The following is a 24,704-nucleotide window of genomic DNA, read 5'->3' on the forward strand; positions in this document are numbered from 1 at the left end:
CCATGTGTCTGTCAGTTTGTTGTACTGTGGGGGCTTCTGTGTTGCTGTGATGCTGGAAGCTATGCCACCGGTGTTCAGATACCAGCAGGGTCACCCATGAAGGACAGGTTTCAGCTGAGCTTCCAGACTAAGACAGACTAGGAAGAAGGACCCGGCAGTCTACTTCTGAAAAGCATTAGCCAGTGAAAACCTTATAAACAGCAGCAGAACATTGTCTGATATAGTGGTGGAAGATGAGCCCCCCAGGTTGGAAGGCACTCAAAAGGTGACTGGAGAAGAGCTGCCTCAAGGTAGAGTCGACCTTAATGATGCGGATGGACTAAAGCTTTTGGGACCTTCATTTGCTGATGTGGCATGACTCAAAATGAGAAGAAACAGCTGCCAACATCCATTAATAATCGGAACCTGGAATGTATGAAGTATGAATCTAGGAACATTGGAAATCGTGAAAAATGAAATGGAGTGCATAAACATTGATATCCTAGGCATTAGTGAGCTGAAATGGACTGGTATTGGCCATTTTGAATCAGACAATCATAGCCTACTATGCTGGAAATGACAACTTGAAGAGCAGTGGTGTTGCACTCGTTGTCAAAAAGAACGTTTCAAGATCTGTCCTGAAGTACAACGCTGTCAGTGATAGGATAATATCCATATGCCTACAAGGAAGACCAGTTAATATGACTATTATTCAAATTTATGCACCAACCACTAGGACCAAAGATGAAGAAATAGAAGATTTTTATCAGCTGCTGCAGTCTGAAATTGAACATGCAATCAAGATGCATTGTGATAATTACTGGTGATTGGAATGCAAAAGTTGGAAACGAAGAAGGATCAGTAGTTGGAAAGTATGGCCTTGGTGGCAGAAACAATGCCGGAGATCGAATGATAGAATTTTGCAAGACCAACGACTTCTTCATTGCAAATACCTTCTTTCACCAATGTAAACGGTGACTATACACATGGACCTCACCAGATGGAACACACAGAAATCAAATTGACTACATCTGTGGAAAGAGACGATGGAAAAGCTCAATATCCGTTAGAACAAGGCCAGGGGCTGACTGTGGAACAGACAGACCATCAGTTGCTCATATGCAAGTTCAAGCTGAAACTGAAGAAAATCAGAGCAAGCCCACGAGAGCCAAAATATGACCTTGAGTATATCCCACCTGAATTTAGAGACCATCTCAAGAATAGATTTGACGCGTTGAACGCTAGTGACCGAAGACCAGACGAGTTGTGAAATGACATCAAGGACATTATCCATGAAGAAAGCAAGAGGTCACTGAAAAGACAGGAAAGAAGGAAAACACCAAGACGGATGTCAGAGGAGACTCTGAAACTTGCTCTTGAGTGTCGAGCAGCTAAAGCCAAAGGAAGAATTGATGAAGTAAAAGAACAGAACAGAAGATTTCAGAGGGCCTCTCGAGAAGTCAAAGTATTATAATGACATGTACAAAGAGCTGGAGATGGAAAACCAAAAGGGAAGAACATGGTCGGCATTTCTCAAGCTGAAAGAACTGAAGAAAAAACTCAAGCCTCGAGTTGCAATAGTGAAGGATTCCATGGGGAAAATATTAAACGACACAGGAAGCATCAAAAGAAGATGGGAGGAATACACAGAGTCATTCTACCAAAAAGAATTAGTCGATATTTAACCATTTCAAGAGGTGGCATATGATCAGGAACCGATGGTACTGAAGGAAGAAGTCCAAGCTGCTCTGAAGGCATTGGCGAAAAACAAGGCTCCAGGAATTGATGGAATATCAATTGTGATGTTTCAAGAAACGGATGCAGCACAGGAGGTGCTCACTCGTCTATGCCAAGAAATAGGGAAGACAGCTTCCTGGCCAACTGGCTGGAAGAGATCCATATTGATGCCTATTCCCAAGAAAGATGATCCAACCGAATGTGGAAATTATAGAACAATATCAGTAATATCACATGCAAGCCAAATTTTGCTGAAGATCATTCAAAAATGGCTGCAGCTGTATGTCGACAGGGAATTGCCAGAAATTCAGGCTGGTTTCAGAAGAGGACATGGAACCAGGGATATCATTGCTGATGTCAGATGGATCCTGGCTGGAAGCAGAGAATACCAGAAGGATGTTTACCTGTGTTTTATTGACTATGCAAAGGCATTCAACTGTGTGGATCATAACAAACTATGGATAACACTGCGAAGAATGGGAATTCCAGAACACTTAATTGTGCTCATGAGGAACCTGTACATAGATCAAGATGCAGTTGTTCAGACAGAACCAGGGGGTACTGATTGGTTTAAAGTCAGGAAAGGTGTGCATCAGGGTTGTATTCTTTCACCATACCTATTCAGTCTCTATGCTGAACAACAAATAATCCGAGAAGCTTGACTATATGAAGAAGAACGTGGCATCAGGATTGGAGGAAGACTCATTAACCACCTGCATGATGCAGATGACACAACCTTGCTTGCTGAAAGTGAAGAGGACTTGAAGCACTTACTAATGAAGATCAAAGACCACAGCCTTCAGTATGGATTACACCTCAACATAAGGAAAACAAAAATCCTCACAACTGGACCAATGAGCAACATCATGATAAACAGAAAAGATTGAATTTGTCAAGGATTTCATTTTTCTTGGATCCACAATCAACAACCATGGAAGCAGCAGTCAAGAAATCAAAAGACTCATTGCTTTGGGCAAACCTGCTGCAAAGGACCTCTTCAAAGTGTTGAAGAGCAAAGATGTCACCCTGAAGACTAAGGTGCACCTGACCCAAGCCATGGTATTTTCAATCGCATCAACTGCATGTGAAAGCTGGACAGTGAATAAGGAAGACAGAAGAAGAGTTGATGCCTTTGAATTGTGGTGTTGGCGAAGAATATTGAATGAACCATGGACTTCCAAAAGAACAAACAAATCTGTCTTAGAAGAAGTACATCCAGAGTGCCCCTTAGAGACAAGGATGGCGAGACTTCATCTTACATACTTTGGACGTGTTGTCAGGAGGGCTCAGTCCCTGGAGAAGGACATCATGCTTGGTAAAGTAAGGTCAGCGGAAAAAGAGGAAGACCCTCAGTGAGGTGGACTGACACAGTGGCTGCAACAATGAGCTCAAGCGTAACATCAATTGTAAGGATGGTGTAGGACCGGGCAGTGTTTTGTTCTGTTGTGCACAGGGTCGCTATGAGTCGGAACTGACTTGACGGCACCTCACAACATCAACAACAACATGATATACCAGAATCATCATTTAAATGAACAATATAGTTTTGCTAATAAAGATTTTAGAATTTAGTTAAGGAAAAGGATATCAACAACTATTTTTCTATTAGTTCAATTACAAATAAACTCACTCCTCCCTTTTGTAAGTGGAAATTGAGGCCAGCGTACATCTGCAAGGATGAGGTTGACCTGTTCCTTTGCCAGGTTTCCTGGAGGGCTTTAAATACCTAAGGCGAGTGTTTTGGGTCAGAGCTGGACACGGGTATGGACATCGGGCAAGGTTCAGGCCTGGCTAGTCTCTTTCAGACCAGGGTTGTGTTTTGGTCACTTTGTTGGAAAATGTATTGGGAAGTTCCTTTGACTTTGAGATTTTTTGGCCTGTCCTTGGTTTGACTCAAGGTTACTGATGAGCGCTAAGCTGCGTAGGCTTGTGCTTACTGAGGCTCCACAGAATGTGTCCCGCTTTACCACAGCAGGAGGGACAGTCTGCCGACCTAACAGTTCAAACTTCTTAGCAGGGGAGAATCTTTTCTTTTTAATTTGTTTTATAGCAATGTGTTTGGTAAAGTAAAATTTACTTTATTTATAGACTTTAAACCTAAAACAGAAAATAGTGGTGTCTTTTACTCCAATGTTATCTTTTCTTGAAAAGAAGCCTCCTAGTTTTAGAGACATAAGCTCAGAGATAACTTATTTATAAAAAACTGACTTTTTTTTGGCTTAGAATTGTGTGGTTTATCAAAAAGATCATGAAATTTAGAGTTGGAGCACTTTGCTTTGAGTCTCAGCCCTGTCAGTGATCCGCTGCCTAATAAGGTACTTAACCTTGCTGAGCCTCAGTTTCCTCATGTGTATAATGGATACTTCAGCGAAGATTAATGTATTAAATGAGGCAACATATATAAGAAACACAAATGCTTATTCAATGTATATTGTCACTCTACAAAAATTTACATGATATGTAAAAACAAATGCAAGATGAGTGTATTGTAATTACTGAACATGAATCCAATTCCATACACGTTATTTGAGTACCTATCATGTACAAGGGGCTGAGTTTAGCCCACGTGGAATTCACAATGAGACACAAGTAATTACGGTGCAAGCTGGACTGTGGTGAGTGTTAAAATAGACTTGTAAAGCAAGTGCTGTAGGAGGAGCAAGAAGGACAGAGCAGGCCTCTCTGAGAACCGAGACTTTGTTGGCCCCCAGAAGTTTAGGTGGGGCCATGTTGAGTCAGGAGCATGTGTGCTAAATAAAGCCAGCTAGTTGGAGTTCCCACTCTGCTGTCCCTGGCTGTATGGCCTTAGGTAAACTACTTCCCCTCTTGCTGCTTCCTCGTTTCCTCATTTGTAATATGGGGGCAGTAGTTACTGTTTGTATCACTAGTACAGGCTGTGTTTGAAAATGTTCTGAAGAAGTAGTTTCACACTGATGTTGATTTAGGCGTGTCGACCCTTCCATTATCAAGAATTAAGTCACAGGAGCCAAAGAGATTTAAACCAAAATATCAGCTTTATTAATTGATAAGAGCTGGCTTGGTGAGCATGGCTTAGGTGGGCGTCCACAGTGGGTGGCCTCATCCTTTGTCCCAGAGCTAAACACACTCATCTGAAGGCAGCCCTGGACAATTGTGACTTCCCCTTCTGGGGCAGGACCCACGAAGGCGAACTGGTCATGGGGTGAGGAGACAGATCCCAGACAGGTAAAGGGGAGCATGCCTGCTTCCTTACCCAAATCCACAAAGAGCTTGTGGTCAAGAGGAGGCCCTCGCCTCTCTGCTGGAGAGTGCCCCAAGGATGACTTAAGTGGAACCTGAGGGCAGAGAAAGGGAGTTTTACCCCCAACACAAACTTTTACACAAATTGAAATGGTGGGGCTTTTTCTTGATTTTAGTGAAAGCTATTTAGAGTGTGGTAACGCAGGTAAATTTTTAGTTAACTTCTGAGCAGTACACTTGCTCTGTTAAATTTTAATTTTTTATGCCTTTTCGTAGGTCCTTGGAGTGTGTAGGAGTTGAGAGAGGGGATATGGGGCAGGTCAGGATGGTTGTGGTATAAGTTGGAGAAGCTGAGATGGGGCAACTGAGAAGGTTACGCAGGTAGTACTAACAATTCCCACTTGAATAATTATGCCACTCTAGGTACAGTTACCTTAACCAACTGAACCCTCCCAACAATTGCAAGGGAGGCAATTTAGAGACAAGGAGATCAAAACTCCTCAAGACTGCGTGGCTTGTCTGAGGTCTTGCAGCCAGGGAGTGGAGGAGTCAGGATTTGATTCTGGCTCATTCTTTTAACCACTGTGCCGATTTGCTTCCTAATCCCTGGTTAGGGAGATGCATCTGAAGTCTTCTAATGAGGTTTAGGTAATCCAACTCCAAGCACCACAAAAGGCTGTTGAGAGCTGACCTGCATGTCTCTTGACTTAAAACCTTTGTTCCCTCCTCTAGCTTCAATTAGAATCAGATTCAAGAACAAAATGATCCTCTGTGCATGCCTGAACTGTCTTATTTCAGGAAAGGTATAAGCTGAACCAGAGAGAAACACATGGGTAGCAACATAGAGACCTTTGGGTAAGCCTCTGTTGACCTTCCCCTTTTTATACCACAAATATGGAGGATTTCATTACAATTGTTAAAGAATTATATGAGTTTAAAAGCAGATTGTCATCCTACCCCTATCCGAACTTTAGTTATCTTCTATTTCCAATGGCAGTGGTTTGTTGACAAAGAGTTGTAGCTCCTCTATATAATGTCCAGTTGCGCTATTTGATTCTGCAGTAGGTGATATTTCCATAAAAATGTTATTGCAATGAGGATGTGGAGAAATTGGAACCCTCATTCATTGCTAGTGGAAATGTAAAATGCTGCTGGCCACTGTAGAAAACAGTTTGGCAGTTCCTTAAAATGGCAAGCATAACGTTACCATATGACCCAGCAATTCACCCCTAGGTATAAAAAGAAAAAAAAATGTTTTTTTGTATATACCCCCCAAAATTGAAAGCAATGACTTAAACAGACACACATGCACCAGTGTTCATTGCAGCATTATTCACAGTAGCCAAAATGTGGAACCACCCCAAGCACCCATCAGCAGATAAGCGAAACATGGTGTAGGCGGTCCCAGGCTTACGAATGAGTTCCATTCCTAAGTCTGTCTTTAAGTCAAATTTGTGCATAAGTCAGAACAGTTAGGTATGGTTCATATCTAATGTCAGTCAAATGTTTGTCTCAGTATATAGTGTACCTTTCTATGCATAAAAAAACATTAAGGAAATACTTCCAGATACAGTAACACATCTTTAACATAATAATACAGTAATAATGTTTTGATGTGCATCACAAAGTAGGTCCCATTTGTTATTGTGAACCATTGTGTGTACCTCAAATTTTTATTTTATAGGGGCAGGTTTGTAACTACGGGTTGTGCATAAGTCAGATGTTCGTAACCCAGGGACTGCCTGCCTGTACATACTAAAAAAAAGGAGTATTATTCATCCATAAAGAGAAATGAAGTCCTGATACATGCTACAACATGGATGAACCTTGAGAACATGCTAAGCAAAAGAAGCCAGACACAAAAGGACAAATATTGTATGATCCCATTTATATGAAATATCTATAACAGGTCAATCCATCTAGATAAAAGAAGATCAGTGGTTACTAGGGGATGGGGTGAGGGGGGAATAGGGAGGAAAAAAGTACCAGGCATAGTGTGTGTGTGTGTGTGTGTGTGTGTGTGAGAGAGAAGAGAGGTAGGCATTTACCAAAAAATCCTTTCATGAGTATTTTTTATGATGATGATGCTGTTGAAGGCAAATAACAACAGAGTTAAAAATTAGAAGTTCAATCAGCAGAGATTAGGAAGGAGGGTATAGTTTGAGGAAGTTTATTTTCTCATCTTATGAAATAGGAGGTCAAGAGATAACTGTTTAAAGTTGACAAATCAAGAAATAGAAGCGTAACCATATTTACAGTTATGGAGGCAATGCTCAGAAGATTCAAAAAGCTCTTGTTAAAAGTGGCTGTCACTGGGAAGTGAGGCTCTGGGAGGGAGAGGCAGGGAGACTTTCTCTCCTGCTCCACTTTGGGTGTTTTTTTATGGCCATATAGGCATGCATTACTTCATTATTTTTTTAATTAATAGACTATTTTGTAGAGCAGTTTTAGGTACGGAAAATTGAGCAGATATACAGAGAGTTCCTATATACCCCTTACAGTTTCTCCTGTTATTTATGTCTTGCATTCCTGTGGCATGCTTCTTATAATTGATGAACCAGTATTGATACATTATTATTAACTGGAGTCCATAGTTTACATGCGGGTTCATTCTTTGTGTTGTACATCCTCTGGGTTTTGATAAACGCATGAAGTCATGTGTCCAACCATTACAGTATCACTGCCCTAAAAATGCCCTAAAAACTCCACCTATTCATCCCTCCCCCCTGGCATTCCTGACAGCCACTGATGTGTTTACCACCAGTATAGTTTTGCCTTTTCCAGAATGTCCTATAGTTGGAATCATAAAATATGTAACCTTTCCAAACTGGCTTCTTTCACTTAGCAGCATGCATTTAAGTTTCTTCCACGTCTTTTTGGGGCTTGATATAGCTCACTTATTTTTATTGCCGAATAACATCCTGTTTTATGAATGTCCCGCAGTTATTTATCCATTCACCTATCGAAGGACATCTTGGTTGCTTCCAGCTTTAGAAATTATGAATAAAGCTGCTGTAAACATTCACGTGTAGGTTTTGTGTAGATGTAAGTTTTCAACTCATTTGGACAGATACCTCGAAGAGAAATTGCTGGATCCTATGTTCAGACTATGTTTAGCTTTTTAAGAAACTGCCAAACTGACTTCCAAAGCAGCTGTACCATTTTGCACCCCAGTGTCAATGACTGAGAGCGCATATCGCTCCACATCGTCACCAGCATTTGGTGGCCTCATTCGTTGGTTGGTTTTAACCACTGTAATAGGTGTGTAGGAGCCCTGGTGGTGCAGTGGTTAAGAACTCAGCTGCTAACCCAAAGGTCGGCAGTTCAAATCCACCAGCTGCCCCTTATAAACCCTATGAGGCAGTTCTACCCTGTCCTCTAGGGTTGCTATGAGTCGGAATCAACTCGGTGACACCTAATAACAATAGGTGTGTAGTGTTATGTCATTGTTTTTTATTAGCTTTTTAAGGCGTAATTGATAGACAATAAACTGCACATATTTAAATGGTTCAGTTTGACAAGTTTTGACATATTTGCACGCTGGTGAAACCATTACCACAATTAATAAGCATATCCATCACCCCACCACTAGCTCCCCCCCCCCAAAAAAAAACCTCCCAGGTTTAAGTTTCTTAGTCTAAATAGTCTATGTTTAGGAACATATGGGCTTTGATTCTCTTTGAGCTGTAACAACAACAAAAAAACCCCAAACCCACTGCCTTTGAGTCAATTCCGACTCATAGTGACCCTATCGCTTAATTCAGAATACATTTTTTAATTTCAAATGATATTTTATAATGATGATACAATGGTGATTTTTGGAGTCTCTGTCTTCAAATTCATGTGATCTCATCCATTCCGAGTAAAGTCTATAAAGCTATTAAGAACCTCTGTTTTGTTTTTTTTTTTTTTAAGTCTGTTTCTCATAGAGCATACAGTGGTCAGATTATGGAATTTTAGGCTTTGGGGTGGGGAACTGAGATAATTAAAGTCTTCCCCAGACTTGTAGCACTATTCACTTTGCAAAAGTTACGTCCTGTTCTGTGGGTTTTCTGCCTCCATGTGCTGCATGTTCAGTTAGGATTCACAGGCTAGGGGCCCAGGAATAATGCTGCTGAAATCAGTGCCCTGATTTAACAGCCTAGCTTCCCCTCACATGGGACAGTGGCCTGGGCCCCTGCCCCTCCGGGGCAGCCAGCTTCCCCTTCCTGCCAGCAGCTCCCTCCCCCTTCCCCATGCAGATGGGGTGGCACAACCCAAAGATGGGATTCTGTAGTCCCAAATGGGAAATGGAAATATAGTTTCAATAGAAGCCAGGTTAAGATTTGTGCTTAACTAGGTTTTATGATACCATTAATGCTATAGCTTAGGGTTCTGTGTTTTTTTGTTTTGTTTTGCCTACTTTGGGAGCATGACCACCTTTTGATACCATCACCTCTATGGGGAAGAATGCATTCAGTATTCTAAACAGAGGTACAAACGAACTTCTCAAACACAGCCTGTTCACGATAGCTTATCATAGTACTTGGCAGAAGGAGTTAGTGTTTAAAATAATGTGGTTTGTCTCGGCCTGTGGGCAATCCGCTTCTCCAAATCATAGACTTGCCTGAAAATGATAGGGCAAATGTGTTAGGATTGATTTGATATCGAATGAAAGTTAGAGGGCAAATGTGTTAGCATTGATCTGGTTGGTTTTATTTAGAGGGGTATGACGTTTCTTAGGGAATGGGCTGTTCAACTTACTGGCATCTTTCACAGATCAATAGTGACGTGTCCACGAGGCTGATGTTCTGTGTTTTAACTAACAGGTGTTCAGGAGGCCTGATATAAGGGTAAGGATGTTTGGCTTTTGGCAGAGGGGCCTCTTCCTTGTGTGTCTCTGCGCTTTAGTGAACACTGAGTCCACTTAGTGTTCTTTACCCTCTCACTGGTTTGTATGAGTCCCTCTGATCAATTTGCTTGGCCTGTCGTAGCTTTAAGTGTTCACTAGAAATGCTTTATTTGTTACGGTGTTTTTATGTGCATTAAAAGCCAGCGTGTGTGAGGGCAGGACATAAAAATTGTTACCAGAGTACAAGACTGACTTCCCTGGTATTACAGGAATTCTGCCCAAATGGATATTCTTAGCTGGACTTATAAGGCTAGGCCTGCAGAGTCCTGTTTTAACTTTGTTCATCGTGTAAGTCATGCTGAAGAATTAGGTGCTCCCCAAAAGTAGTCAACTGTTCTCCATCCTGCCAACCTAAGATTTCAGCTCATGCTTGTGTTTGCATGTTGGACCCAAAAAGCAGAAATGCTAGTCTTGAAGATAAATTTAGCAAAATCAGTCCCGTCTAGTATTTCTTAAAATACAGATGTAACTGTTACAACTAGTGGGTTAGAACTTATATTTTTCCTCCCTTTATTTCAGAACATTCATAAAGCAAGACAAAGATTGGTAATTTGCATGCATTTAAACCTTAGTAACAGAAGTTGAAAAACTAACCTATTTCCCATTAAATGAAAACTATGTGGATTTTGGAAAGTAGAATTCAGTGACTTCAAGTTTAAAATTTTTAATCTTATTGAAGGCAATGGAGTAGTATAAAAGTAACCAGGTTAAGTCAAACTCATTATTTGAGTTGGTTTATCTTTTTTTCATCTTGTTTTTGCAGTGTTTCCTTTTGCTTATGGGAATTATTTTCTTTGATTCACATTGTTAAATATTAGTGTTTAGCTTTATACTTGCATGGACTTTGAAATGATGGGGTTTTTTGTTTGTTTGCTCATCCCTTTTTCTGTTTAAAAATTTTTTATCAAAGAATGATTCCATTTTTCATTATATTTTAAAAATGGAAATCTCAAGGCATTGGCTGCATTTTTAAAATTACACCGCTTTGAGGGATGGCAGTACCAGCTGTACCAAATGCAATCTGATGGTGAAACATAAAAGTGGGTTAAGTTGCTATTCTTTACTTTTAGAGCTTTGCTACTTCTTCACTGGTTGCTTTTAAGAAATACAGTCACTGGGACCAAAGTTTCATGAAATAAAAATACATTTATGCAAAATTTTGATATTTTCGACCTCAGAGACTTATATACCTTTACAAAGGAATTATAATCTTGTCATCCTCAGTATTCATATTCTTTATACCACCTATTAAACTCAAAGTCCAATTTTAAAGTTTCAAAACATAGTTGATTTTATGAAGAAATTAAGAACCGTATGCTTTCAAAGGGATTGCAACAAAGTTTTAAAAATTTAAATAAGCAAATTTGCCCTTTTAGCATTACTTTGAATCATGTTTGTATGCTAATGAGAAATATTCAGTGATATTTCTTCATTAATCACAATGTCTAATAAATAGTGAGGTAACAGATATGTCTGTATAATACACGCCTATAACATACATATATACGTATGGCCAGCCTGTGATATGTGCATGCATGTACGCATGTGTGGATGTTTGTGTGTTACACACACATATATAATCTGGAATTTTCTTATTACCAGTGTAATTGACCCCTGGGCAATATAAGAGCTCCTTAGATAATGTAAACACTGTGTTTGAAGTACATGCTTATGAACTTGCTTTGTATTTTGGCTTGACTTTGCCCTTGGTGGTTTCTGTGGTATGCTTTAGTTTCTATAAACATATTATGTGTCAGTTATTTTGTTTCTTTGCTATATGCTAGAATATTTCTCGATTTTAAGAAGTTGGTACCTTCTTTAAAATCCATGATATTGGTTTGCTTTTCATTCCTCTACCCTAACACAAACACAGAATAGATACTCCATTTTAGGCAGAGGGTGCTATAGATGGCCTACACATTATTTCCTTAACTCGAAGGGGGAAAATGTTGTGAGTTGCAAAGCCGTGAAAGGTGTGTCGACTTTTACATGCTTACTGTCTCCTTACAAAAGAAATTCTGTCCTTTCACCTGTCTGTTTGCGCATGTTTCTCTTTCTCCTCTTTGCCTCTTCTTGTCCGTGCACCTGGTGCTGTGCAGGAGATTCAGGAAGAACACAATGGCTACCCTTCTGAAGCTGAAGCTGATCAGGTGGCAAGTTCTACGTGTTCATCTCTTTGTAGCTACAGACCGTGTATTTAGAATCCATTTCATACTAGAGTTCTAGACAATAAGCGATGCTTTCCAAATGCTTTTAGTACTGCAGTAGTGTCTTCATGTCCAAGTTTAGTAGATTCATGATGACATTATTTGCAAAAATTGGTTTATCCAACACTTTGTCAACCAGAAACTTGTTCATCTGTGCTTCTTGGTTTCCCCAGATAAGGTTCTTGATGTTAAGACAAATGACCCTCAGTCACCGCTAGATGCCGAAGTGCTTCACGAAGACTTAGAGCGGACCAGTGTATCTGCTAAGGGCGCTCACTCCTTGAGGGTGTGGACTTTGCTTTATTCAAATTTTCATGTCCATGCCCAGCTCAGTACCTGGCACCTAGTAGGTATTTGTGAAATAAGTCCATATGTTTTATATTTCCCTGTTGGAATAATAAGCATTCATCCAATATTCTTGAGTGCCTACTCTTTGCTCAGTACTGCTGTAGACCATCTAGAGTCTTAAAGCAGCAGACCTTTTCCTGAAGCTTATGCAGAAACTCAATATGTGACGCTGATCAAAGACTAGCTCCAGGGAAACATGGGGGGCCACAGGTGCTCAGGGCTGTCTTTATCCAACACCACGCAGCCCCACTGTCCTTTGGTGACCCTGAAGCACCTTGAGCCTCTTCTGAAGCCCACTGCTTGGCATGCAGCCATTACACAAATTATCCACCTGGCAGCTTAGATTCAGGATGAGGAGAAAAATGTTGTTCAGGTATTAGCACTAGTGACGTGGAGAGACCTGGGGACTCTGGTGGGCTGGAGCAGTGGGACACATTGAGGGAGCAGACGGACCTTCAGCTGGACCTTGAGGGTTATTGGAACAGGATTCGGATGAGATTCTAAAAGGGAACCAATTGATGATACTCTGAACAAAGGCAGCAAGAGGAATGGGTATGTTCTTGACATCAAATTTAACTCATAAGAAGATCCCATTCTCTGATCATGCTGTACATGGGTTGGATAAATCAAGGGTCAAATCATGTCCTGTGCAACATAGTTGTTGCAATAAATGCTTAATGTAGCACAAGCGTGAGTCCCATCTCCTAACACAGCTTTACAAAGGGCATCTCCTGTACTCACTAAAAACGAGCCTTTAAAAACTCTTCTCTTGAGTTCATATACTAAAGCTAAAAGTATTTCCTTGACAAAATGAACCTCTTGTGAGGAAATCTGAACCAGTACTATCTTTTTTTTTCTTAGTTTGTTTTATTCTGATAGTTTTTCATCATCTAAGGAGCATATGTTAGACTCAGTTATTATGAGTGAGAGGTTTGTCTCACCATTTTTGTGTCACCAACACATCCATGCTCATAGAATTCTACAGGTTTTTCAAGCCGAGCATGACATGACCATTGGAAGAGAAACGTTTGCTCTTCAGCCTTTGTCTTGATAGCCTTGTGAATTCTCAAAATGGCCCCAATCACTGCTGTCTCCCATATGCAACATTTTATTAGCAAGTCCTGGGTTGAGGACTTTAAAATATTTGCTATAAAGCTTAAAGTGAGTCATTTCCTCCAGCCATGCTCAGTTGATTAAAACAGCTTTAGTAAATACATTTCAAAATAGTCTATCCCCATTTATTTTTAAATGCAAGTTACATTAGTGTTAATGGATTTAAGTCCATATAATAGATGATAATATTTAGCCACTAAAATAGGCTTTAACAGTGTGACCTTTGAAGTAATTTCAAGCTCTGATATTGATTAAAATAGCCCTCTCACTTTATAACTATGCTAGAAAATTAAGCACTAGTTCAGGCAATAAATTAAGGGAAGCAGACTTTCAAATTAAGGCTTTTATTAAGATTAGTGATCTTTTAGTGTTTCTAACACTGGAAATTTAAAAGCCTTAACTATTGTTTTATGCTTTATTATCAGGTGTGAGTATGAAAATGAACCCATAAAAACAGTTCTCCACATCCCCTTTAATGTGTTAGCTTTCTAAATATTTTGGCTGAAAAGTCTCTTAAAAGCCAACCTAGAATAAAAATACAGGGTGAACAAACTGTTTGGAGGTAAAGAAGTCTAATCTGTGGTCTTTTAAATGTGCGTATTTCCAGGAGGACGCAGATGGGCCCTCCCCGTAGAACAGACATATATCCCTGATACAGCATTTAGCACGTCATTTGCTATTTATATATTTACTTCTTTCTTTTATATAACTTCGATGAAACTACTATGTATAGTGTTTTTAAATTGACCTCTAAGTCCCTTTATGAAAATATACTGAATACTCTTAAAACTGAAATATAATCGTCATTTTGAATTTTCAGTCATTAACGTTAGGATTATAAAAGACATCGATTGTAAATATTTTCATCGATTCCCAAAATTATGCTGAACACGTAATACTGGCCGACCTGTGGCCCCAGCACACTAGTGTCCTTCCGAGGTTAGCAGATGCTCCTTGGAAAAAGCAGTTCCTGATCAAGTCGGTGTGAGGAATGCACATCCTCTAGCGCGCTCTTGCGGATTTTGTGTGCATTACCGCACTACAGACACCAGTCTCACTTGTTTCCTTTAACCCAGCATTTCCCAAACTTTTTTTTTTTTTTTTTTTTTTTAAAGAAGCACTGTTCACATCTCTTGGGGGAAAATAATGCTCTGTGAAAACAGCTTGGGAATTGCTGTGGTTTTTGATCACCTTATTTTTATTCATGACACGTGCTGTCAGAGATGTCAAGAAGAAGGTGACTGGTTTATTTGGTAGATCTCAGGGTGTGGCAGCACCTTGGAATGGGCGTGGGCCCCTGAGTTCAGGCTCTGGCCCCTAGCTTTGTAGTTCGAGAACACGATTTTTCTCAGCTCCCTGAGTTATCCGTGACTAAAAGATTAGCTCGGAGCCCTGGTGGCGTACTGGTTAAGAGCTTGGCTGCTAACAGCCCCTCCTTGGAAACCCTATGGGGCAGTTCTCTGTCCTACAGGGTCGCTATGAATCCGAATCGACTTGACGGCAATGAGCACGAGCACCCAACCTAGCTCACAAGAGACTGGCTACTGGACCACAGTGCCTACCTGGTCATTAGAAATGCGGACATGTAGCTCTCCCGCCATCCCAGGCATCCTTTATCACTGTAATCAGGAAGTCTAAACTAAGCCATAATCAATGTGCTGAGTGAGCGCAGAATCAGCACCGAGTGAGTTGGCTTGAAATGCCTGATGAACAAGCCCCGCCCCGAGGTGCTGATTGAAAGACTCCTGTCTGCCCGATGAGCGCGCATGCGCTCATGACCTGGCTGGGAGAACACGACCAATCCCACTCTCCGCGCCCTCTTGTGGTGCACTTTGTACACACGCGCACACGCATGCACACAGCTGGGCTGCAATGCAACTCTACAGCTTTCCTTAGTTAGTGGCCTGAGACCATTCTCTGGTTATTTTAATTAGACTTGGATATTTCCCAAATCATCTCTTAGGCTGGGTCATTGCTCAAGCTAGCTCAGTACCTGCATCTGATGTTGATTTGATTTGTATTGGTTTCACGCTCAAAAGGTAACTTTTTTCTGACCTTTTTTCCAATTTCTGGAGGGACCTTCTAGCTGTCTGTGTAGTGATTCCTGTATCTGTCATGTCAAGCCATTTCTGTATTAATGCTTTCTAACTCTGAGACTTAAATATGTTGTAACAATTTGCTAGAATATGCAGCATGGTGTCCTGTGATGCTGAGCTTTGAAGTTGTCTTTAAAGCGGGGAGGGGAAGGGGGCATACATATTGCTCGCTTCTGTAGCCTCATAGCAAAGCACAGCACACCAGAATTCAGCCCAGGAATACAAATGGAAAGTGAGATTTCCTCCTGTTTTGTTTTGTTTTGTTTTGTTTTTGTTTTTGCTTTTGCCAGGCTCTAAGGGATGGGAATAAGCTGGCACAGATGGAAGAAGCTCCACTTTTTCCAGGAGAATCAATCAAGGCCATTGGTAAGTTTGAATGCACTTTGGTTATGGAGGTCCACAAAATGAAATGGCAGTTTACGGGCGAGCACAGGTGATGCCGTGTTGGAGATCAGCCAGGCCAATTTAATTAGGGGGAAAATGGACTGGGCCCGTTGATTCTTATCAGCGTCAGCATGACCCTAAGAGCTAGAAGACCGTCTGGGATCATCTTATGCTCCAACTTCATTAGGTAGCATTACTTATAGAAGGGGCGCCTGCCCTCTCCTGATGAGACACTCACTGTAATGTCAATTCACTCATTTGTTGGAACCCTGCCCCTCCCCACCCCCATCCCCAAATAATCACTGATCTGCTTTCTGTCACTATATATTTTCTAGAGTCTTACAGAAATGTTATCATAGGGTACGTGCTCTTTCTTTGTCTAGCCTCTTCCACTCAGCATGATTATTTTGACATTCATCTGTATTGTGACGTGGGTCAGTAGTTCATTCCTTTTTATTGCTGTATAGTATTCCATTATATGGATATATTACAGTTTGCTTATCCATTTATCTGTTGATGGACATTTGGGTGGTTTCTACTTTTGGCTATTACGAACAAAGCTGCTACGAACTTTCATGCACAGGATTTTGTATGGGCATGTATTTATTTTTCTCTTGGGTAAATACCTAAGAGCAGATTGGATGGATCATATGGTAGGTGTACATTTAATTTTTTAGAGAACTGCCAGGGTTTTCTACAAAGTAATTGCACTGGTATACATACCCACCAACAGTGTACGAGTGTTCCAGTTCTTCCTTTCCAATCTGGATGCCTTTAATTTCCTTTTCTTGCTTTATTGCTGTTGCTAGAACCTTCCATACAATGTTGAATAAAAGGGGTGAGAGCGGACATTCTTGTCTTGTTCCTGATCTTGGGAAAACTTTCAGTTTTTCACCATTAAGAATAATGTTAGCTGTAGGCTTTGCATAGCTACCCTTTGTCAAGTTAAGGAAGTTCTCTTCTACTCTTGCTTTGCTGAGTTTTTATCAGGAATGGATGTTGTTGTTAGGTGACGTTCAAGTCGATTCTGACTCATAGCTACCCTGTGTGCCACATGATGGAACACCGCCCAGTCCTGCACCATACTCGCAATTGTAGTTATGCTTGAGCTCGTTGTTGCATCCACTGTGTCAATCCATTTCGTTCAGGGTCTTCCTCTTCTTTGCTGACCCTCCACTTTAGAAGCATGATGTCCTTCTCGACCATGATAACCTTGATGTTATCAGGAGTGACTAGTCCCTCTTGATAACGTGTCCAAAGTATGTAAGACAAAGTCTCACCGTCCTTGCTTCTAAGGAGCATTCTGGTTGTACTTCTTCCAAGACAGATTTTTTTATTCTTTTGACAGTCCATGGCATATTCAATGTTCTTCGCTGACACCACAGTTCAAAGGTGTCAGTTCTTTACTCTTCGGATGTTAGATTTTGTCAAAATACTTTTTCTGCATCAATTGATAAAATCGTGGTTTTTCTTCTTTAGCCTATTAATGTTGTGATTGATTAATTTGTGAATGCTAACTCAACCTTGTTTTCCCTGGATAAATTCCACTTGGCCATGATGTATTATCTTTTTTATATTTTGTTGACTTTGATTTCCAAAATTTTTAAGGAATTTTGCACAAATATTTATGAGGGGTATTGGTTTGTAGTTTTGTTGTCTTTGTCAGGTTTTGGTATCAGAGTAATGCTGGCTTCGTGGAATGAGTTGAGAATTGTTCTCTCCTCCTCGGTTTTTGAGGAGAGTTTATTTCTTCCTTAAATATTTGTTGAAATTCACCAGTGACACCATCTAGACCTGGAGTTTTCTTTGTGAGAAGATTTTAACTATAAATTTAATTTCTTTAATAGCTGTAGGACTATCCAAGTCATCTTTTTCTTCTTGAGTGAGCTTTGGTAGTTGTGTCTTTCTAGAAATTTATCTGTTTAATCTAAGTTGTTAAATTTATTGGCATAAAGTTATTTATAATGCTTCCTTATTATCCTTTCAATATCTGTAGAATTTACAGTGATAAATCACGTTTCTCATTTCTGGTATTGGTAATGTGTGTCTTCTCTCTTTTTCCTAATCAATCTGTGTAAAAGTTTGTCAGTTTTATTCATAGTCTCAAAGAACCAGTTTTTGGTATCATTGTTTTCTCTATTTTCTGTTTTCTCTTTCATTGATTTCCCATTCTGATCATTATTATTTCCTTTCTTCTGCTTTTGTTTTTGTAGTTTGTTAAGGTAGAAGTGGTGGTCATTGATTTGTTACCTTTGTTCTTTTCTACTATATAGGCATTTAGATTCTCTCTCAAGTGCTGTTTCAGCAGCATCCCACAAATTATGTATGACATGTTCTGTTCTCATTTTCATTCAGTTCAAAATGCTTTCGAATTCCCCTTTTGATTTCTTCTTTGACCCTTGGGTTATTTTGGAGTATGTTGTTTAATTTCCGCATATTTGCAAATTCCCCTAATTTCCTTCTGTTATGACATGAATCCTTTTAAATTTATTTAGACTTGTTGAGTCACAATATTGTCTATCTTGGTAAATATTCCATGTGTACTTGAAAAGACTGTGTGTTCTGCTGTCGTTGTGTGGAACGTTCTATAAATGTCAGTTAGGTCAAGCTGGTTGATAGTATTGTTCAAGTCTTACATATCCTTCATAATTTTCTGTGTACTCGTTGTATCAGGTATTGAGAGAGGGATTTTGAAATCTCCAGCTGTAATTGTAGATGTGTCTGTATCTCCTTGCAGTTTTATCAGTTTTTGCTTCTTTTATTTTGAAGCTCTGTCATTGGGTACATAAAAGTTTAGGATTATTATGTCCTTCTGATAAATTGACTCCTTTATTACTGTGACATGACCTTCTTTATCCCTGGTAATGTTCTTTGCTCTGAAATTTACTTGTCTGATATTAATATAGCTATTCCAGCTTCACCTAGTGTTAGCATGGTATGCGTATTTCCCTCCTCTGACTTTCAAACTATTTGTTTCTTTGTATTTAAAGTGGGTTTCTTGTAGGCCACATGTAGCTGGGTCTTGCTTTTGTGTCCAAGCTGACAATCTTTGCCTTATTTAGAGTGTCTAGATTATTTACATTAATGATATGATTAGATTGAAATCCTCCGTTTCAATATTTGTTTTCTCTTTTTCCCATCTGTTCTTTGTTTGTTTTTTCTTTTTTTTGGCCTTCTTTTGGTTTAATATTTTTTAAGATTCCATTTCATTTCCTATGTTTGCGTATTAGCTATAACTCTTTGTTTTGTTATTTTAGTGGTTGCTTTACATCTTTGACTTAGCACAGTCTACCTTTAAGTGGTATTATGCCACTTCATGTGCAGGATAAGAACCTTACAATAGTGTACTTACATTTCTCCCCTCCCAGGCTTTATCCAGTCCTCAGCATCCATTTCACTTTTACATATGGTCTCAACTCCATACTACATTGTTGTTTTTTTGTTTAAACAGTCAGTTCTCTTTTAAAGAAAATGGTGATAATAATACCTTTGCATCCCACAAAAACCCTTCCTGATCCATTCCCTGACACCCTCTCTGGCCTCCGTCCATCCTCCTCACGTGCCTTTGATCCCCCACACTGACCTCTGAGGACCCGCAGACACGGCCCCTCCTTCCTCTCCTCCTCCCCCCCCCACCCTGCCCCGCTCTTCCCTGCTTCCCTGCGGAATTAAGTTTATCCTTTTCTGAGCTTTCATCCCACTGTGTCCATGTTGTTTTCATAACATTTGACAGGTGATTCTCTTTTGTGTCTGGCACAGGTCACAGGCTGCTTGTGCACAGGAACTGTCTGATTCACTGCATTGTGCCCAGGGCCTAGCAATAGAAGACACTCAGTCCACACTGAGTTATAGAAAGGTTCAATGGGCGTGTTTGGAGAGTTGGCTGAATGACAGCTTTAGTTCCTTTAATTGCCCCATTCGACTCATGTGTAGCTGTGTATGTTCCCAGAAGGGAATGACTCTTAGGGAAGACTGTGAAGATGTAGTGTCTTGGTGGCAGACATGAGCTTCTTATAAGACTCATAGGAATCAAATATGTTGAGCACTTAATTGATATTAACAAAAAGACAATAAAAGTTGATATGAAGGCTGGTGAGGAATTTGAGATAGAAAGATCTTTTTCTACTTTATTGATGTGGCTCTAGAAAAAAAAATTTTTTTTTTCTAGTTTCTGTCATCTGTAAAATGACCTCTGGAGCTCCATCACGGTACAGTTAGTTTTCAGTAGCAGTACTTTATGAAATGGTAACCCAGGGTCTTCTGAGTTTAATTAATGTCTTTTTTAAAATGATTCATTTATCACCTGGGGAAAATATTAACTACCTGGGGAAAAAAAACAAAATTTTATTATGAGACCTTTCGCTTAAAACCTTACTAAGTAGCAAATGAGAATTTTTTTTTAATTTTTTAAAAATTTTATTAAAAGACTATTCATCTGTGTCTTTCTTTAAAGTAATACTTGCCATAATTCCCTAAAACTTAAAATTCCCAGAAAGCTGGAGTCATAAATACGTATTTTGAAACTCATGTTAAGATTTATTGAAGCACAAGTCTACAGCAAGAGTTGCTACTGTGGGCTTTTTTCTTTCAGTTAAAGACGTCATGTACATCTGCCCATTTATGGGAGCAGTGAGTGGCACCCTGACAGTGACGGACTTTAAAATGTACTTCAAAAACGTAGAGAGGGTAAGTGTTTAAAGGTGTAGTTTATTTAAAAAAAAAGTTTCAGAACAGTATAAAGAAGAAAATGAAAGGGCCCCTGAAGTCCCATCATCCAGAGGTAACCCAGGGGTCAGTTTTAAGATGTGCAAATTTGCAAACTAATTTTGTACCCTGAAAAAAAAGGCCGTGAAAGTACCACTTGAACAGGGAGGGGAATTTTATTTGTAACCGTGATACAGACTTCATAAAGCGTGGTGTCACTCAGACTTCAGCTTCTTAGCTCGGACCAAAGGAAATGTGAAGTAAACAAACATGTTTTCTTAGCTAGTGAAGACTTCAGTATGAAAACTCTGTTGACTGACATTGACAGGCACCCATCCTCATTTTTAAACCTAGGATCCACATTTCATCCTTGATGTTCCCCTTGGAGTCATCAGTCGAGTGGAGAAGATTGGAGCACAGAGCCATGGAGACAATTCTTGTGGTATAGAGATTGTGTGCAAGGTATAATACAAGCACAAATAGAAACTGAAAGGGAGCAACCAGCTCCGAACCTTTTCTGACTCATCCTTCTTTAGACAGTAAGAGATATTTGTACTGCTAGGGACTCAGATGTTTTCAGAACAGGGACTCCTCCAAATCTTATCTCAACTGATGAAAGCCATTATAGAACTGTCAAAGTAAGCCTTTTCTTTTCCACTGAAGTATTTCTAATTAACGTGGACCTATAACCCCAGTGCTAACATTATTTGCTAGCTCTCGGGGAAACCAAGCTGAAAGCAGAGATCAATACTTTTTCCAGTTTGTTAAGACTGCTCTTCAGAACAGTGGCTGGTCAAAGCCTTTCTAAAGGGTATTCCATAAATCCTGTGACCAAAACATGGTTATGTTTCTTGGCTATGTTGTTGGAATTTTCACCATGAGCCATGCTTATTTTTGGTTTTGTACCCTTTCTCCAGTGAGTTAAGGAGAAAATATGTGAAGTGACTTTAGTAACGAGTATTCATTTAAGAAACACTCTTCACAGAGATGTTTTACTCCTGGTGACTTTACCTCATACAGTACAGTTTATTAAAGCTGCAAGCGAAATATAGTGCCCAGGAAAGAGATCCTGCTTCCAGAATTGCCAGGGACCCTTCTAAATTTCCGGTTTGGGTTCTTGTAATTTATTTAACCAGCCCTCTATTTATGAACATTTAGGGTTTATGCGTTCTTTCACTGTTACAAATAAAATCACAACAATAACTTTTCTAATTCCCCCATTGCTATTGCTTTAATTGGTTTGTGGTCATATGTCTTTTCAAATGTCATACAATGTTAAAGAAGAATGAGACCGTTGCATTTAACTAATGAGGGCAGAGGTTTCAAAAGGTTGGGAAGCACTGCTCTAACTGTTGCCCTGAGAAGAAATCACACCGTCAGAGTGGGCCTTGCTGGGGTGGTTTCCACTGTCTGTGAGCCTTGCTGGGGTACTTTGACTGACTTGAAATTATACAGTCAGAGTGGGCCTTGCTGGGGTGGTTTCCACTGACTGGTACTTGGAGCTTCGTCAGGCACTTACATTGAGGGCATTTTAGGAAAGTGATCGTAAGGAACAGCGTCATATCTGCTGTAAGGATGCTGCTGAGGCTATTAGCTCCATGTGAGAGAGTCCTCCCTATGGGTACCCAGGTAGGAACGTCTCATGTTTCTAGTTTATGGATGGTGTGAATTCTGTAACTAACTGTTTTGGCAGCTTGAAAATTCACAGCTAATTCTGTGGCACCCTGCTAGCAAGTGAGTGCACAGGACATGCCCGCCCACCTTCTGGGTGCTAACCCTCTTCTCCTTTCAGCTGATGATTTCCCCCACACGCCCCCTTTGTTCCAGTTTCCTCACTTAACTTTTTTTTTAGATCTTGGAGGTATTTTATTAATTATGTTTTGTTAGTTGGAGCAAGACAGATAAAATGAGAAACAAATAAAAATATTTATGTATCGATTTGTGGCATGGTGTCTGTCCTAGGTACTCAATACATGTTGAATAAATGAGCTTTGCTAATTGTTTAACAGGATATGAGGAACTTGCGACTTGCTTATAAACAGGAAGAACAGAGTAAACTGGGGATATTTGAAAATCTCAACAAGCATGCATTTCCTCTTTCCAATGGGCAGGTAAATCACCAAAATAAACTGGTTTTGCATGGGTTTATGAGAGTCCTTTTCCTAAAGGCTTCCTTTGTCTCTCTCTGTTTCCCTGTTGGTAACTAATATTAGAGCACTTGAAATTCATCACATCTGTGTAATGACTAAGAAAAGCTGCCAATTGTTACTTCAGAATGTACAGATTGAAAAGGGAATCCTAATGCATTCAGTTCATATCTGAATGAAAAGCTTTAAAATTGAGTATATGATATAAAAAGGAAATACTGACATACATGTATTTTGTGATTTTATTTTTATCCAGATGCTATTTGCATTCAGCTATAAAGAAAAATTTCCAATTAATGGCTGGAAAGTTTATGATCCAGTATCTGAATATAAGAGACAGGTAAAGTATGATGCTTATCAAACTGAAAAGAGTAGATTGAACAATCTTTTGCTCGTCTAGAAGGCTAGGAATGTAATGGCGAAGAAGCCTTTCAAAACAAGTCAAACATGGGTCTGACTTATCTAGTTTGTAAGTTCTTCATCTCCTGGGTTCCCGCTTCTCCTTATCCAAACCTTTGACTATGTCACTGTTTACTCATCCTTTCTCCAGAGGGTGAGTGGGATACAAGGGTAGGGATTTCAAAACCAAATCTGCCAGATGGTTTTTATGAGATGTTCTGGTAAAGAGTTGATGAGTAAGGGTCGAAACCAATGGCTTATATTAGATGTTAACTAAGTATATATCAAAAAAAAAAAAAAAAAAACCCTTTGCCGTTGAGTCGATTCCAACTCATAGTGACCCTATAGGACAGAATAGAACTGCCCCATTGGGTTTCCAAGGAGTGGCTGGTGGATTTGAATTGCTGAGCTTTTTTTGATTAGCAGCTGTAGTGCTTAACTACTACGCCACTACCAGGGCTGCCTAAATCAAATCAGTCTGACATAGCGTGCCTCTATCTAGGACCTCATTAATATGTTGTCAGTTTCAAGTTATCACAAGATATTATTTTTCATGACATTTCATCTTTGTCTCAACCTTATATTTGATGTAGTATTTTATATTACTTATTTTAGACATTTGTAAGAAATGTCCATTTTTTCTAAAGGACTTTCCTGTGTATTTTCATTCTTATCCTTAAAACAACACTGTGTTCATTCGTATGTAGAAAAGAAGATACAGAATGTATAGGACTCAATTTCTAGTGTATAATTTTCACTTTTTACTGTGGTCTGGACTCGACGGCAGTGGGTTGCAGTGGGTTTGGAAAGTCTTAAGCTTCATTAGATTTTTAGAAATGACTTAGGAAACAGGTTATATTAGAAAAGTGTACTTTTAAACTTTTAAGTAACCATGAACAACACATTTTAAATGGATTTTAGTTGAAAATAAGAAATGGGTGTGGTTCCTTCTTTGTACTTTTGAAAGTCTAAAAATATATCTTCCTCCTCCCTTCTTCTCTGACACTTCACAGGGTTTGCCCAATGAGAGTTGGAAAATATCCAAAATAAACAGTAATTATGAGCTTTGCGACACCTACCCTGCCATCATTGTTGTGCCAACTAGTGTCAAAGATGACGACCTTTCAAAAGTGGCAGCCTTTCGAGCAAAAGGCAGAGTCCCTGTAAGTAACAAACATTGTCACTTAGATATAAACATCCACTGTATTAGATTTAACATGGAAAGATGCAAAACAGAAAAGAACCTAGTGAACAAAATGAAAAGTAAACAAATTGGCTTAAAAACATGAACGTATCTTTGATACTCAGGAACTACCTAATTATATAAACATTCTGTTTGCTGTGGCTTCCCTTCATATGAATTCATATTACTAAGTACAAGGCTAACTTAAAATTCTTACACCTGGCTAGAAAGTTCTGTCCTTAAAATGTAGTAGAGAATAGCAGAGGAGTAGTAAGGAAGAGTTAGCATGCTATTTCA

The 24,704-nt window shown here is 39.6% G+C and overlaps 1 protein-coding gene across 6 annotated transcripts in view; it reads left to right on the forward strand.

Annotated features, from left to right (window-relative positions):
- MTMR1 (myotubularin related protein 1) overlaps nt 1-24,704 on the forward strand; it is a 56,188-nt gene that overhangs the window by 13,862 nt on the left and 17,622 nt on the right. For 3 of the 6 annotated variants that reach the window (XM_023540394.2, XM_064277719.1, XM_023540392.2), the window contains 7 exons: nt 9,744-9,767; nt 15,881-15,956; nt 20,566-20,660; nt 21,033-21,140; nt 22,688-22,789; nt 23,082-23,165; nt 24,238-24,387. In XM_023540394.2, the coding sequence (XP_023396162.1) occupies nt 15,911-15,956; nt 20,566-20,660; nt 21,033-21,140; nt 22,688-22,789; nt 23,082-23,165; nt 24,238-24,387 (585 nt within the window). In that variant the 5' untranslated portion in view covers nt 9,744-9,767; nt 15,881-15,910. The remainder of the gene's footprint in view (nt 1-9,743; nt 9,768-15,880; nt 15,957-20,565; nt 20,661-21,032; nt 21,141-22,687; nt 22,790-23,081; nt 23,166-24,237; nt 24,388-24,704) is intronic. The other 3 variants (XR_010319688.1, XM_064277717.1, XM_064277718.1) reach the window with 1 other exon arrangement.

The sequence above is a fragment of the Loxodonta africana genome, chromosome X, assembly GCF_030014295.1.
Source record: "Loxodonta africana isolate mLoxAfr1 chromosome X, mLoxAfr1.hap2, whole genome shotgun sequence".
NCBI classification, from domain to species: Eukaryota; Metazoa; Chordata; class Mammalia; order Proboscidea; family Elephantidae; genus Loxodonta; species Loxodonta africana.